Genomic DNA, 15,681 nt, shown 5'->3' on the forward strand with positions numbered 1-15,681 from the left:
CAGAAATTGCACAATTTTTTCAATTCTACAAGTTAAATACAGGAAGGACCGAACACCGACGGATGGTGATCGAAGACATAGGACATTCAATACAATGGAGCTGCGGTCACAGGGTGCCCGGCGCTGATGTGCTACGTATGCAAAACAGCGAGCCTGACGCGTGCCCATATGATCGCATATATTAATTGAAGGCCGCTCGGCTTTAATTTCCCGCAGCAGGAGAGTAGAGTTGAAGATGTATGATGCAATGGCGGCAAAGGAGAGAGGTCAGCTACAACCGTTCCGCCCCACGTGTTGCTTGCTCTGATTGGCCAGAAGATTTTCTGGGGACCGTCAAAAAGTCGCGACGCGCTCTGAAGTCACCGATTCCTTCTCTCCCCCGCACCAGCGGGCATATCAAAGACCTGTACACGTCTTTTTCCAATTCAAAATGAAGTACGTTCTAGTTTCTGGAGGTGTTATCAGTGGCGTCGGAAAAGGGTCTGTATATCCACTCAACTATTTTTTCTCTCCTGCGCTCCCATGTTAACTATGCCTAGGATCATTGTAAGGCTTCTCAGAAAAAAATTTATATGCGTGTCCTTGAGACGCGTCCTTGTGAACAGCACACTCATAGAGCAATGTAAAAGGCATCCTCGACGGGTTTACTGCTCAAGACTATAGGATTGAAGATAAGTGTTCGCTCCTCATTCCACCCAGCTAAAATGCTGACTGGCGCAGTACGTCTCGAGCATAAAGATCGATCCTTACCTCAATGTCGATGCAGGAACGATGAACCCGAAAGAGTACGTCCATAGATGGGAGAAGGCATGCCAAGGTCGCATTACTAATGCTAAATTAGGCACGGTGAATGCTTTGTGCTCGACGACGGTGGCGAGGTAGATCTTGACCTTGGAAATTACGAACGGTACTTGAATATCAACCTCACTCGTGAGAACAACATCACGACCGGAAAAATCTACAAGCATGTTATCGAGCGTGAGAGGAGGGGCGACTATCTAGGCCGGACAGTTCAGGTGGTTCCACAGTCAGTTTCTCTGCACTATCGAGTATAGGAAAGGTCAGCAGCGCTGACAGATGAACAGCATCACGGATGCGATACTCGAGTGGATCGAGAGGGTCAGTCGCATATCGGTAGATGACACAAAGGAAGAACCAGACGTTTGTGTGATCGAGCTTGGTGGTACGGTGGGCGACATTGAGAGCATGCCTTTTGTGGAGGCATTGACACAGCTACGATCGCGTGCTGGCCGCGGAAATTTCGCACAGATCCATGTATCCTACGTGCCGGTTCGTTGCTCTTGTCTCCAGCAGCAATCATGTGGCTAAATGTGTTTTCAGGTAATCAATGGCGAACAAAAGACCAAGCCCACGCAGCATGCGGTCAGAGCTGTGCGCAGCGCGGGTCTTATTCCAGACCTGGTATGCTGATCCATCATCGCATCATCTCCTCCACTAACTCTTCTAGATCGCATGTCGCTGTGAGAAGCCCTTGGAACCCTCTGCGTTGCAGAAAATTGCCCGAGCCTGCCAAGTCGATGTCGAGCAGATTTTGGCCGTGCGAGACATGCCCTCCATTTACCAAGTCCCCGTGCTCTTAGAAGAACAAGGCTTAATTACCGTTTTGCGAGACTTCTTAAAGTTGGGACCTGTTGAGGTCAGCCCATCCATGGTCCAAAAAGGGAAGCACATCTGGAGCCAGTGGAAGAGTTTAACCATGCCAAACCAGCAATTCTACGATCTTGTAGAGATTGCCATGGTTGGAAAATACGTCGAGTTTCAAGACTCGTACCTCAGTGTTATCAAAGCCTTGGAACATTCTGCCATGCGATGCCGTCGGAAATTGGTCATCAAGTGGGTCGATTCGGAACAGCTTGAGTCCCACTACCGCGACAGCGATCCAGCAAAATATCATAAAGCATGGCACGATGTCTGTACAGCAGACGGTGTACTTGTTCCTGGTGGCTTCGGCACCCGTGGTACTGAGGGTATGGTTTTGGCAGCAAATTGGGCTCGAGAAAATAAACGACCATATCTGGGCATTTGTCTAGGCATGCAAATCGCAGTGATCGAGTACGCAAGAAACGTCTGCGGTATGACTAACGCGACGTCCGAAGAGTTTCAAAAAGAAGGCCCTGACGATCACGTAATTATCTTCATGCCTGAAATCGACAAAACGACCATGGGCGGGACCATGCGACTCGGTCGACGCGCAACGCATTTCCAGCCAGGCTCAGAATGGAGCAAGCTTCGAGCTCTATACGGTGGTCACGACAGCGTCGATGAGCGGCACAGGCACAGATATGAAGTTAATCCCAAGTATATCGACCGCTTGGAGGAAGCTGGTCTCACATTTATCGGCAAGGACGACCAGAACGTGCGTATGGAAATCGTGGAGCTGAAGGACCATCCATACTACGTGGGGGTGCAATACCACCCAGAGTTTTTGAGCAAGGTCCTTGATCCAAGCAAACCGTTGCTTGGTCTGGTCGCAGCGAGCTCCGGGATCTTGGAAGAGATTACAAGACAGCAGAATATGCTTGTGAAAGGAAAATCGTTAGCTAATGGCGTGAATGGCGTCAATGGCGTCAATGGGACACACGACTTCTGATGCGTTTAATGACACTGCATGGGCACGGATGACCGTTGTAAAGATCGAATAGATATCTGGTTAAACAGCCATTGGGCTAGACATTTGCATTGGATGCGGTATTGGGAGTGATGTCTGATCCGGTTAGAAATCTCTGGAGGAGTACGGATTCTCAGGCGTTTTGGAGGATTGACCTTGGCAAATGTGTCAGGAATTCGCACGTTGTTAGTTCCTAGCTACTGTCCACTGAGCACAAGAAACTAGCCTGGTTTGCAAAGATACATGCATTAATTGGATCAAATTCGTCAACATGTAACTCCGTGCGCGGGCACTATCCTTGTTTGTCGTCAAGCTCCCTCCAGATTTCAAAGCTCTGGTGATGTCACACCCATGCCATCTGCACCGGTTGCATCCGCATCGTGCCGTATTTTGGTGAGCGTCTGAATGATCTCAGAGCACTGTCCTTTCAATATATTTCTGTGATGAGAAGAGTTCCGTAGCCGACATCAAACACCATTCGTTCTAGACGCGGGTACTAGACAGGAAGCTTGATTGAACCATGGTTCGAGTAATTCTCTCCGTCAACGCAGGATCTTCATCGGTGAAAGTCTCGGTATATAAAGATGTTGGCAAAGGTAAAGACCCCGAAGAGCTTGCCGTGGTTCAAGTTGATGGACTTACGGCTCCGCCTCCAACCTTGAAATACAGTCGAGGGAATCGAAGCATCAAGGGACAGGAGCTACAGGGTATCGAGTCTCAGGAAGATGGCTTCCGGTATATCATGCAGCACCTGGAAGAGGATGAGGGACTACCGGAGCTGTCGAACCGCGACGATATTTCCTTTGTCACGCACAGGGTTGTCCACGGGGGGGACTATCCACGGGCACAGGTCATAACCAAGGAGACATACCATCACATCGAAATACTGTCAGACCTGGCCCCTCTACACAACGCAGGAGCTCTTACGATCGTGAGGGCAGCACACAAAGAGCTGCCCAAAGCGGTGAACATTGCGTACTTTGACTCTGCGTTTCATTCGACGATTCCGAGGCACATCAGCACGTATCCTATCGACCCCAAAATCGCGCAGAAGAACCGACTTCGGAAATATGGGTTTCATGGAATATCGTACAGCTTTATCGTCAAGGCCGTGGCTGCGTTTCTGCAGAAGCCCGTCGAGCAGACGAGCATCATTGCGCTGCATCTGGGCTCGGGCGCCTCTGCTTGCGCGATCAAGAACGGCAAATCTTGGGACACCTCGATGGGGCTCACTCCACTCGCTGGCCTTCCGGGCGCCACGAGAAGCGGAAGTGTGGATCCGAGCCTCGTCTTCCACTACACACACGACGCCGGGAAGCTGACCAGCTCGGGCACGAAGGATCTACACATCACACAGGCGGAGCAGATTCTTAACAAGGAAAGCGGGTGGAAGGCCCTCACCGGCACGACGGACTTTGGCAAGATCTCTTCAGGAGAGGACGAAGAGTGCAGGCTTGCCTTCGATCTTGTGGCGAATCGCATCCTCAACTTTGTCGGTTCGTACTACGTGACGCTAAGGGGTGACGTGGACGCTTTGGTATTTGCTGGCGGGATTGGTGAAAAGGGCTCGAAGCTGAGGTCACGGGTCGTTGAAGGTGCGGCATGTCTTGGTTTTGGCATTGACGAGGGCAAGAATAGTGAGGAGATCAAGGGCGTGGTGAGTGACATCACCGGGGGCAGCGCAAAGCACAAGGTTCTCGTGTGTCAAACGGACGAGCAGCTGGAGATGGCAAGGGGTTGTGTCGAGGATGCGGAGGAGTTCGAGAAGCAGGCCAAGGATGGGTAGCTGTGCTCAGCATGCTCGTCATTTTTTGGAGCTCTGATTCAACGCCCGCCATGATCGGCCAATTGTTTTTGCCAAACAAGTCTCCCAGGATAGTGCAGAGGTGCGGTTCGAAAGCTAAATTCGTTGAGCAACAAGCGTTCGCGATTCCACACCTCCCCAAGAAAGCCGGAGGGAGACAAGAATGCAGGTGATTCAATCAAGAGAATGAGATGTTGGCGAGCTCCGCCAAGACTCGTTCCTCATTGGCCGCCATGCCTCGTAGTAGTTCAAGGTTATCGACGACCACGCAAACATTATCGGCTCCCCCGTCCGCATCGGACGAGAGCGATTATATTGGCACCCAACGTGTCCCAGATCGAAGAAGCGGAATAGAGCCTGTCGCCCGTGCCCGACGTGTCACTCAAAGGCTAGGCGATGCCGAAGCCTTGTCAACCGTGACGAGCGCAAGACGGCATGACTTAGAGGATTTCTATTTCAAGCCGTCAGTCACTTCACCCGTGACAACGTGCAAGATTAGCGTCTTGCAAACAGTCAAGATTCGGTGAGCGACCACTTCTTTGACTGACTCCAGACATGGTGTTGCCCTCCTAATCTTGACCGGTCGTCTTGACCGGTCACTCTTCGCTTCCACTGTCTGTCCGGTTATTCCCCCGCATTCTCACAGACATGTCGAGACCAACATATCGAGACCAATCATTCGCTTCGTTATATTTCTTTTTCTCCCATCAACTCACCGCAAAATTATGTGGTCTCTTCTCCTGTTGTTCCTTTTGGTTCTCCCATGAAATGACGGTCTATGCGGCTCTGCTGGCCATAACTAATGGAGCCGTGATGGCGTAACAGGGTGCACACACACCCTCTCTCTCTCTCACAGAAGTCGGAGATAAGCGGGAAAAAAAGCATGGTTTTGTACAGGCCTGCAATCTTCCTTTGGGGACTCGTTGACGACGCGTAAGGGAAGGAATTTGTGCGGTAAAGGCCCTGATAACTCTTCTGGCTTGTTGCCATGGCTTAATTTACGGACGAACCGAACCCACCCCTCCTCAAAAGAACCAGAGTATAATGTTCTCTCGAGGAATGGAAAGCTTTCCACATTCAGCCGTTCTCTGAAGACTCAAGAACAAAGGTATGACGACATAGTAATGTCTAGCCGTGCTCTTCCTCTGGAACCAAATGCCTGACCGTTCGGCTGCATGCGCTCCCGTTCCTGGCATACAGGAGAGGCAATTCATGGATTATCCGCCGCGTGAATCACTTGAGGAAGCCAGCTTCGCTTGAACCTGCAGGCCAAGCCATATCTACTTTTTCCTGCACAAGCACGCCATTGGTTCGTTCCCAGCAGATGTGATCTCCACGTTGGTAACACACCCACTAGAGCATGTGGCAAATTTCACTAAGCAATCTTTATATCACTTCATGGGCCCTCGTATCGTTCCCTTTTAGCGGAACTACCGACGATGGCATGCATAGTTTGTTTCCAATCAGGACCTCCTGTGAGGTGAATATCGACACATTTCTCGTACGGACACTTTACACTGGAGACTTTAAAAGGATCTCGGCTGGCTTGAATTATTGCTGCAAGACTTCGCAAACGCGCCATTACTCCCTCTTCAAGCGGACAAACTTTACATGTGCATTTAGTGATCCACCTTCTATTCAACTTGCCATATACAGAAATGTCGCGACTGCAAGACGGAAGCACTCCGCGTCCGTTGTCCTCCATTAGGTCAGTATGACCCTCCATACTCTTAACAGCAGTCTTATTCTTTGATTCTGAGATGCTTTAGTTTCCATTTAAATCATCGTAAAGCTGCGAAAGCTTCACATACGATTCAGAGCGCACCTGCATACGCGCAATACCGGCACCTTGACGGTGCTACCGTAGCGTCAACCTCTTCATTTTCGCCGCAGAGTCCACATGCAGCTACTAAAGTCAGCTATGTGGGCTCTTGTGGTGGCACTGTCACCGAATTCCCGCGGGCGAGCCTTCCGTTCTCTCTAAAACTTCCCTCTTCATCTCCCCAAGCTCAGTCGCAAGCCACAGACAACTGGGTCAAAAATAACGAAAGCACCCCGTTGGCTCGCTGCATGACTCCACGGAATCAGCAAGGTGCTGTTGGCATGTGCGACTGGTGCAAAGCTGCACATATCGTAAAGGCTCTTGAACAGACCATGGCCAGCGACTATGCAAAGTCGCCGCCACTACCAGACGATGGAGAGAAAGAACATTTCGCAGGTCTTCCTCAAGCCAGGTCCAACCGGCGTGTCGCATCACAGCCATAGGTCTTCATCACTCGACCTTGGCCTTGGTGGGATTGGCTTCTTGCCCGCCAGGAGTCTCAATAGATTCATTCATTTATGCCTCAGGCGTGTGCGAATAGGGGGTTTTTTTTTCCAGACCTCAAATTGTATTCAAAACCATATTTGTTGCTCCGGTTGCTATGTACCCTAGTGACAACTTGTCTTCCCTGGCGGAATACCACTGTATTTGCAAATAATATGTTACATTTCCATTCTAACTTTCATGCCTGCGTCTACTTGTGATGTCTCAGGATGCACTAAAGAATGTTCAGATAAGACCTGATGCAGGAGTCAACTTTAGGTTTACCAAGAACCTTTTACCGAGCGGTGCGCAATCGGACAGCAATCGTGAACTTTGATCACGTGGCTTGTACTGATACAGAATGCGCTCAATACTCATGAGTCCGTACCACACGGGAGCGTTCCGCTGCCCCCCCCCCCCAAAGCCTTGGGCAGCAGCCAACGGTACGTTTCCGGCGGCTCAACCTTCGACAATCATGAGATCGTCTTTGCAGACCGGGCCGTCGGGCACAAAGCGGAGATCGGCCAAGAAATCGGCCCGAGCAGGAGGGGGTCTTCGCCTCTAGTAGGACACGCCAGACCTGCGCTGAAGCAAAGGCGTGGGTGCGCTCGTTTCCTGATCTTTGTGTTTGAGGAAGAATCCGTCGTTGTGCGACCCACGTGAACTTGGCGGGAGCATTGTCGGCGACGTCATCTACGACTCTCTCTTCCTCGCCCTCTTCTCGGATTTCCCTCGCTTATCTTGGAGTAGCGTAGCGTAGCCAGTGCTGAATGTGCTCAATCCGCTGCAGGTGGATTTGGAAATTCAGTGAGGTACATTTCGTAGTGCTTAGCGCCGCTCTCTTCTGATATCAGCGACGGCGTCGTGTCAGAGCTGCAGGGGTTATGCGTGTCATAATAACACACGCATCGCTCGTAATACGTGCCCTCGTACCAAAGACGTGTACGATGCCGACCGTCTTAGGCTGCATGAGCGGCTTGCATTAACAACACCTCCGCTTCGTCCTGCGGCGGGAGCCACTCGCGCGCGGGCGAATAGTCTGTGAAAACGTTGATGGCGTCGCCGCTCTCCGATGGCGAATCGGCACGCGCGCGTAGCTGGGCGGCTTTCCAGGCCTGCGCCGGCTTGTCGTACTGATACGGGCCTCTACTCTTCACTTTGACGCACGTTTCGGAACGCGCAGTGCAAGGCCCCAAGCTCGAGGCCGCCTTGCACATGGAAAAACCCTTCCGCTGGCAAGTAGACGTGGTGGAGCTCGTTCGAGGATTTGGTTGCGTTGTAATCGTCCCACGGCTGGGCTTCAACGGCGACGGTCAACCCTTTCCGGCATCCGACCATTACCAGGCGCCTTCCTGCGCGCACCTTCATGGATCAGGTTTGGGTGCCTTCATAGCACGCGTTCTTGCTCAACCTATGGTCGTGTTCTTCAGTCAGGCAAATATTTTCTGATGCCGATACGGGGTTCAGCGGTTGTATAGTAGATGCCTGGCCAAAGCAGGGGCAGTATTCTGGTTTTGTAGCGTACGGAGCATGAGTGGCGACCGTGTCAGACAGGTACATAGGACTCTGCTGGTCGAAACACCACAGGGCGTAGGCGGTAGTATTTAGAAACCCCTGCGAAAACTGCTCGGTATTGACGCCGTAGTCTATTCCATTTTTGGTAACTCTTGGGTGGAATCTATAGTCAAGCCCCCCATCAGATCTCCCAGACTGAAACGACAAGAGTACGCGCTGTTGGCTTCGCCAGCAGTGAGACTGTGCACCATCCGGGGCTGTCGAACAACCTTGCACGCGAACTCGATCTTGTTGTAGTTGGGAAAGACGTACACGGCCACAGGGACTATTATCCTGAGCAGAATGTTTATACAGGAATCGTCGCCAACATCGGCTTGAGCGCGGTCGTCGGCCTCCAAGCCGCCTATGACGTCGCCAGTGATGGGGTCGATTGTGGCAGGAGGAAGATCCCAGTCCGTTCCTACGATCTCTTGGTCGCGCTCGGTAGTGAAGGGAACAAGCGCACGGTCGGGAGCGTGTAGAAGGGCATCCATCATGTGCAGTCCTCCTGCATTAGGAAGATAGTCGTTGACCCACTCGGTGAAAGTCCTGAGAGTTGTCTCCCTGAGGTCAACTTGTTTTGCAATGTTCTTCCTGGCGATTTCTTCTCGAACCCAGCCCCATTTGACCATGGTTGCGAAGCGGTAGTCAGGTGAGGCCGAAGGAATCCCGGGCTCGATGTCCTCGGTTTTTCGAGGACACTTCAGTTTCGTTGTCGACATTTCCTGTTCCATTCCCGGCTTCATATAATGCGGCGACTTCCATCATGTTAAGCTCGACCATCGCTTTGGGTACGAAAGTAGTTTCCCGGATGCTCTCTTCCCAACTTTTCGATGCATTCCTTCTTTCCGATGAGTCGAAAAGAGTGCGTTGCTCCTCGTTGCCTGGACTGCTCGAATGATTATATTTGGTTTTCTGTCTCCTGGTCTCACTGTGTGAAGGGCTCTGTCCATTCTTGTCGAGAGTAGACAGTGTTGATATTGCTGAAGCATCAGCGGATACATCAGCGGAAGTATCAGGAGACAAGCTTGCAGGAGTTGAAATAAAGGTCCGACTAGAATAAGTGCAAGTATTGTCGCGTTGATGGAAAGGATTATGTCGAGTGAATGGTGGCCTTCTGTGTGCTGGTGATAGCTGGAATTGCAAGGTGCAAAGTACGCTCAGCTTTGCTGGTTAAATTTTGTCTAGTGTCCCTGTCAGCGCCGCCGCTCCATTTCCTGTGCTCAATCGTACGTATCATTGCGGCTATAACTAATACAGATGTGCATCATCATCAACAAAATAGACCAATTCAGAGGCAGTAAGAGACAACCGGAGACCAAGATGGTCATTTGCTAACAAACATATCACGTTCAAAGCAGACTTCATCTTGGCTAATTGAGGATGTACTGATCGAGTCCGCAGCAGTCGACAGGATGCGATCCGGTAGAGCTCCTCGACGGACCATTTAAACACGAATTGTGTCTGGCGATAATTGTCAAGTTTGAATCATTCTTGAAGTAGACTGGCAAAAAATGTAAGAGATGTAGCAAAGAGACAAAAGACTTTGTCGATGCCTTGTCACTTGATACGATCAGGAGCTTCCTTTGTTCATGCGTTGCTGATCTCCGTTCACGGTCGTGGTGCTTGAACTGAGCTGAAAAGAGGTATCATTCACTTGTTTCAGCACATTTCGTCATCCACTGTCCGTAAACACTCGAAATGCCATTGCTGATCACGAAAGAAAGCTTTACGTTCACATGGAATCCTTATTTGATCCGTTCAACAGGTAGTTCAATTGGGTTACATGTTGCGTTGCCAGTGCTGCTTCGATGTGTCCTCTCAGGCGCGTGGAGTGCTGCAATAGTAAAATCATAGGCGAGTCAAGAAATGCCCTTACCTGGTCGCGCCTCATATCGATCGCAGGACCGCCATAGCAGAATCATAAGCTGACTGGTTTGCCTTTGTGCCCTTGTTGTCTCCCCAGATCCTACGAGTCAGAAAGCCGTTCCGTTGGGGACTGGCAAGAACACTGTCATGTGAGTCCACAGTCCCGTGATTTAAACACGTTGCATTTATTGGAAGCCAGCGGAGGGGCAATTCACACACGCTGGCTTGATTCGATATGGGCGGTGTCGATGAATCCACGGCAGTTTTGACGAATGTCAAAAAAAGACGACTTCGCGTCTTGCTTGGAAGTACAGGATATGCAGCGCCTCTCAAGAGGGTATCACATTACACGAAGTGCACAGTTATTAGCCCAGTATGGGATATGTGCCGCCATCGTCTCTTCGTCGCCATCTCGTCGAGTCGGGGATAAGGAAGGGAGTGTGTCATGTGACCGCCTGCCGTTCTCAGGGATCCGCTAGGGACGGAGGCTCAGAGACGGAGGATACTGAACGTTCATGACGCAAAATTGAGCGTCCTGAGCGCGACCGACACGTTCCCGCAGTAGCCGATTGCAGGCGCCAGTAATTGCAATGGAGCAGGCTTTGTGGGGGTGCTGCGCATCCTGTCTAGAGCAGCAAAAAGCATCGACGTTCTGCATCTGCACGTCCACGTAGCCGCGAATTTCTGCACGTCGTGGTGCAATAGTGCCGTCGAGCACGCGCTGCGAAGCAAAGCCTGACCAGTGCGCGGTGAAAACGCCGCACGCTGCGTAAGCCGTTCTTTCGGGCTCCAAAAAGGTATGGAAAGGACAGCATGGCACTTTCAGACGCCGTGGTAGATGCGGGTTTGGCGACGAAGGCAGACGGCGAACACGCCGGGGCCGCTGCGTACCGGCAAATAGCACCTGTTTGCACGAGCGTGGGAGCGAGGACCTGACAAGCAGGATACACGAGATGCGCTGGTGGTGCGTAGCGTTCATGCACACGTCGGGCCTGGGAGGCCTTTGCCGTTGGAAACGCACCGTCGCCGGGACGTGTGTGCGGCCGTGAGTCGGCGGCAACCAGAAGCTTGCAGGCGCTTAAGGATGTCCTTTGAAGCCTGGGCGCTGGCTGATTGGACGGACGGGCCAGCGACGGGCGAACTCGATGCGCTTCTCAGGCTCTTTCGCGCTCAGGGCGCCGGCGACGGCCGTTCGAAGACGCAGCATCATTGGGAGCAGTCCTGTGGCCTGCGCGCGGGCCACACGGGCCACCCCCAGGAACGGCATCCGGCATCCTCATCCTCCTCGTCCTCAGCACCGTCTCTGACGCTGGACGTCCATCAATCGGCACGGGCGTGTCCACGGAAGGCTGAACAGGTAGATTCGTTCAGACGGCCTCTGTGCTCCGCACCCGACTCTCACGGCCGTTGGGCCGCGGTTGGCGACTGCACGCCCACTTTTCGTAGCGAGGTGGTGCCGGCACGCAAAAGGCGGCGAGCAAAAAGCAAGTGGCATTTGAAATTCGAGGCTGATCGGCGCCCTGCTCATGCCGGCGCCGCAAATTGAGAGCCGCGTCGGGCGCGACGGTCCAGCCCAGATCTCCCTCACGGTGTCCTCGCGGCGGGGACGCGAGCGATCGTCTGTGGGCGTGCGCCGGCGAGGCACTCGTGGACAGCGTGAAATCAAAGTCCATGCGGCATCTTACTTCATGCAAGTTGCGATCGGGGCGGATGGAGAACGAAGATCACCGCGGCTGTTTTGTTCTCGCCCGCCCGCAGCTGCGACGTCGAGGCACGGCGCGGCCTGCACTGGCTGCTTGGACCCCGTCTGCGCGGCTGGCAGGGAGCGAAACTGGCAGCTTTCCGGGTGGCCAGTGCGCGTTCCGCGCTCATCACGGCACTTGCGCTGCAACGGGGGTTCTCTTCCAACCTCACGTCCAGACTCCTGTCCAGCCTTCGGTACCGTCTCCATACCACGCCGTCGCCCGTCCTCCCCTCTAGCACCCCGTTCCATGTGCCCACGGCATCCCCATAACACCTCTCCGTTTTGACTGCTCTTCGTGCCTGCCTTTTCGCTCCGCCGCGTCGCCCGATCGAGCCCGCCACACCCTCAACGCACGCCATCCGAGCCTGGGCGGTACACGACGCGACATCTCCCAGCTCTGCACCCCGTCCGCCCGAGGCCCTTCGCATCAGTGTGCTCACTTGGCTTGGCCTTGTCACGTCTCGACATCGCCGCCCGCATCAGCATCGTCGCCAATAGCCGATGTCGTTGAGCAGATCCGAAAGCGGGAGGACAGCTCAGGAAGGCGCGACCAACGCAGGTCTGCTATCGGCCGATCAGGCCGGCGCATCAGGTAGGTGCGCTTGCTTCGTACGCTGTCTCGGCTGGGCGGCAGGCGGCGCCCGTTACCGGCGGGCAGCACGCGCCTGACGGTCGTGGCTGCCCCCCTCGCCGGCCTCACCGCTCTCTTCCTACGTCTCTCGCCTGCCTGTACTGACTGCGTATCTCTAGCTATAGATAGCGGCGACGCACGCAAGGGCTCGAACGCATCGTCCAGCCGCCTCACGCCCAGCCGCAAATCCTCTCGCAACAAACTCTCAAAGGAAAACCCGAAAAGGGACGGTCGCCCGGCTTCCTCATCTTCACGAAGTAGCGAGGCTGATCCCGACGGGCGACCACGCCGCAAGCATTCCAATCTGCAGCTCCCCACCGGTGCTTCACACACGGATGAGGATCTGCCGTCGGCAAATACTGGTCTAAGCGGCGACACCATTCAAGGATCGTCAAACAGCATCCGCCTCGGCTCCAGGAGCTCTAAGCGTAGTCTGACGGGCAAGCGGAGAGCTGCCAGCAACGCGAGCTCCAGACGACAGCAGCAAATCATGTCGGAAAAGCAGCAGCATGCCGGCACGCCGGAGAGCGGTTCGCCTCGCACGTTGACTAACCCGCAGAAGAAGAAGGGAGGGTTCCTCTCATTCCTGTGTTGCGGCGCGAAGGTGCCGGAGGATGATGAGAGCATCGCAAACAAGCCCGTGAAAACAAAGCCAGAGCGAACTGATGTCGCGGCGAAGCCCGATCCAAGCACTGCTGACTCAAGCACTGCCGATTCCAAGGAGCCGCTTAGCGAGAAGGTTCCTGAGGGTGCAACGACCGCGGATGCCAGCGGCGACAAGGCTCCTCCGTCCACTGGCAGCATTGGACGAGCTCCATCCAACAGAGATAAGCCACAACCACCGTTGCCTGGACAAGTAAGTCGTTTAGACACCGCGTCCGCCGCAGACGGTCCGTCTATCGCCGTGGAGGCTCCGACACCCATCACACCTGCCGATGAGCAATTGATCCATGATCGAACCCCTCGACAGGAAGCGCTGGACACGGATATTGAGATGACAGACGCGGGTGCTACGGTTCCAATTTCCGTTAACGAGGTGCAAACTACCGATGAACAATGTGGGGCGCAGCTGTTGCACAAGGATGCTTCGCAAGTTAAAATCGATCTGCCACCTCCACCCCCTTTGGCAGAACGGCAAGCACAAGTCACCCCTCCGAAATCTCCAGAGCTCCCTGTTGGCCAACCAGAGACCCAAAAATGGCTGCTCGGTCCTCCACGACCGGAACACAAGGGCAGAAAGTGCCTGATCCTTGACTTGGACGAAACTCTCGTTCACAGCAGCTTTAAGGTTCGACACGCACGGTCTGCTCATGCCATGATTCTAAAACTAATTTTCAAAGCAGATCTTGCACCAAGCAGACTTTACAATTCCGGTTGAGATTGAAGGACAGTATCACAATGTTTATGTCATCAAAAGACCCGGTGTAGACCAGTTTATGAAACGGGTTGGCGAGCTTTACGAGGTCGTCGTGTTCACAGCGTCTGTATCCAAGGTTCGTGATGAGCTGCTAGCTTTGACGACTGCGATCAAGTGCTAATAGCTCTACCAGTACGGCGATCCGCTCCTCGACCAACTCGATATCCACGGTGTTGTTCATCACCGGCTGTTCAGAGAAAGTTGCTACAATCACCAAGGCAATTACGTAAAGGTAGTACTTCGATCAACCCCATTCTATGCGCTTGGCTGATTTGCTAATCGCGACATGACACAGGATCTTTCGCAAGTAGGCCGCGACCTCAAAGACACAATCATTATCGACAACTCGCCCACATCGTACATCTTTCACCCGCACCACGCCGTCCCAATATCCTCCTGGTTCTCAGACGCCCACGACAACGAGCTGCTCGACCTCATCCCCGTTCTTGAAGACCTGGCTGGACCTCAGGTCAATGACGTTAGCCTCGTTCTTGACGTTTCCATATAGCGCCCTCCCGTTTGTCTCAGCCCTGCATACAATGCTGCATCACGCATGAAACGTGTAGTCCGAAACCTAATTGTCTAATTATACCCATTTACGGCGATCTACAACATATGCGCGGTACTTTGGCGCGCACTTCTTCCCCAGTTCACCCACCGGTCAATGCGTGAAGCTCTTGTCTCCGCTGTTGGCAACTCAATGCACAGGCTGCTTCGTATCCGGCTCCGCGCAAACGACGAGGTTTCCCGGGTGGACATAGGATAGCATGCAGCGAGAACGAGCAGAAGAGGAGATATCCCATCAGATTCGGACCTATATCTGCCAATCCTTCCAGCGCCACAGCAAGCGGCTTCGATGTTTTTTTTTTCCTTTGGCTAGCATCTCCGAGGCGTTTTTTTTTTTGTGGGTGGGAGGGCATTCGAAAGTGTTATTTTTCATTGACTATCACCATCATTGGATTTCTATTTGCTCTGTGTGTTATTTCGCTACTTCTGTTTCATGGTTGTTTAAAATCCACTTGCCTGATGCGACTCCTTGAAAGTTTGGAAAAGGCCAAAGCGCACGCGCACACACACACAGGACGATTCCGCGCAAGAAAAATTGAAGCGGATGCGTCAAGTCTTTCATATGTCATTTGTAAAACGGTTACCATTCCCTACTGAGCAAGCTCTGTTGTTTCATTTCGAATCGCGCGGGCGGGGCTATAAACACGGAGGCCCCCCCCCCCCCCCCCCCCCGAAAACTTGGGCGCTACACTATCAGAAAGAAGAGGAGAAAGGTTTGGAGTCTTCAAATATGCACGGAAGAGCAAAGTAGAAAGACGCGTTGGAAGAGCTCTTTCGTATTGTAGGCGAAAGACAGTGAGAAGCCGCGGATGGGAGGAGATATCACATAGGCATGCAAAACTGACTGGAAAAAGTTCGAACTGGTGCCTCGTGTTGTCCAGAGTAGGAGTTTTGTGTAGCGCTTTGTATACACGCATGATGGCATTGGGCTACGTGCAATTGACAGGCATGAAGCAAACGATGACATCGGTCACCTTTTTGTAGCGAGTTACGAAGCCCATTTTTTTTCTCATTCTCTCGCCCTCTCCCTACCTCCCGCCCTCTATCTTCATGTGCAGTCCTTAAGAGAGTGGATATCGCGGGTCGATTGTCATGGTCGTTGGCTCAAAAAGTCTTAGTCGCCTCAAGTTTAGCTCAAACCCGGCGCGTACGAGTCGCGTT

At 52.9% G+C, this 15,681-nt stretch overlaps 5 protein-coding genes across 5 annotated transcripts; 4 read left to right on the top strand and 1 right to left on the bottom strand.

The window, feature by feature from the left end:
* Nucleotides 1-430: 430 nt before the first annotated feature.
* On the top strand, nt 431-2,611 carry PV09_06214 (CTP synthase; the record flags this gene model as incomplete). The annotated part of the gene is made up of 7 exons (XM_016359815.1): nt 431-480; nt 540-546; nt 721-785; nt 842-1,027; nt 1,086-1,290; nt 1,342-1,422; nt 1,469-2,611. 7 exons carry the CDS (start codon nt 431-433, stop codon nt 2,609-2,611), a joined length of 1,737 nt encoding a protein of 578 aa, XP_016212263.1.
* A 538-nt stretch (nt 2,612-3,149) lies between these two features.
* Nucleotides 3,150-4,415, top strand: PV09_06215 (acetate kinase; the record flags this gene model as incomplete). The annotated part of the gene is made up of 1 exon (XM_016359816.1): nt 3,150-4,415. One exon carries the CDS (start codon nt 3,150-3,152, stop codon nt 4,413-4,415), a length of 1,266 nt encoding a protein of 421 aa, XP_016212264.1.
* Nucleotides 4,416-6,091: 1,676 nt separating this feature from the next.
* Nucleotides 6,092-6,698, top strand: PV09_06216 (uncharacterized protein; the record flags this gene model as incomplete). The annotated part of the gene is made up of 2 exons (XM_016359817.1): nt 6,092-6,141; nt 6,203-6,698. The coding sequence occupies 2 exons, from the start codon at nt 6,092-6,094 to the stop codon at nt 6,696-6,698; spliced, it is 546 nt and encodes a 181-aa protein (XP_016212265.1).
* Nucleotides 6,699-8,029: 1,331 nt separating this feature from the next.
* Nucleotides 8,030-9,204, bottom strand: PV09_06217 (uncharacterized protein). Its single transcript, XM_016359818.1, has one exon. It carries the CDS (start codon nt 9,036-9,038, stop codon nt 8,385-8,387), a length of 654 nt encoding a protein of 217 aa, XP_016212266.1. The 5' UTR covers nt 9,039-9,204; the 3' UTR covers nt 8,030-8,384.
* Nucleotides 9,205-12,063: 2,859 nt separating this feature from the next.
* Nucleotides 12,064-15,175, top strand: PV09_06218 (phosphatase PSR1). The gene is made up of 5 exons (XM_016359819.1): nt 12,064-12,497; nt 12,656-13,824; nt 13,880-14,029; nt 14,087-14,185; nt 14,249-15,175. The coding sequence occupies exons 1-5, from the start codon at nt 12,407-12,409 to the stop codon at nt 14,459-14,461; spliced, it is 1,722 nt and encodes a 573-aa protein (XP_016212267.1). The 5' UTR covers nt 12,064-12,406; the 3' UTR covers nt 14,462-15,175.
* Nucleotides 15,176-15,681: the final 506 nt, after the last annotated feature.

Source organism: Verruconis gallopava, assembly GCF_000836295.1.
Source record: "Verruconis gallopava strain CBS 43764 unplaced genomic scaffold supercont1.21, whole genome shotgun sequence".
NCBI lineage: Eukaryota > Fungi > Ascomycota > Dothideomycetes > Venturiales > Sympoventuriaceae > Verruconis > Verruconis gallopava.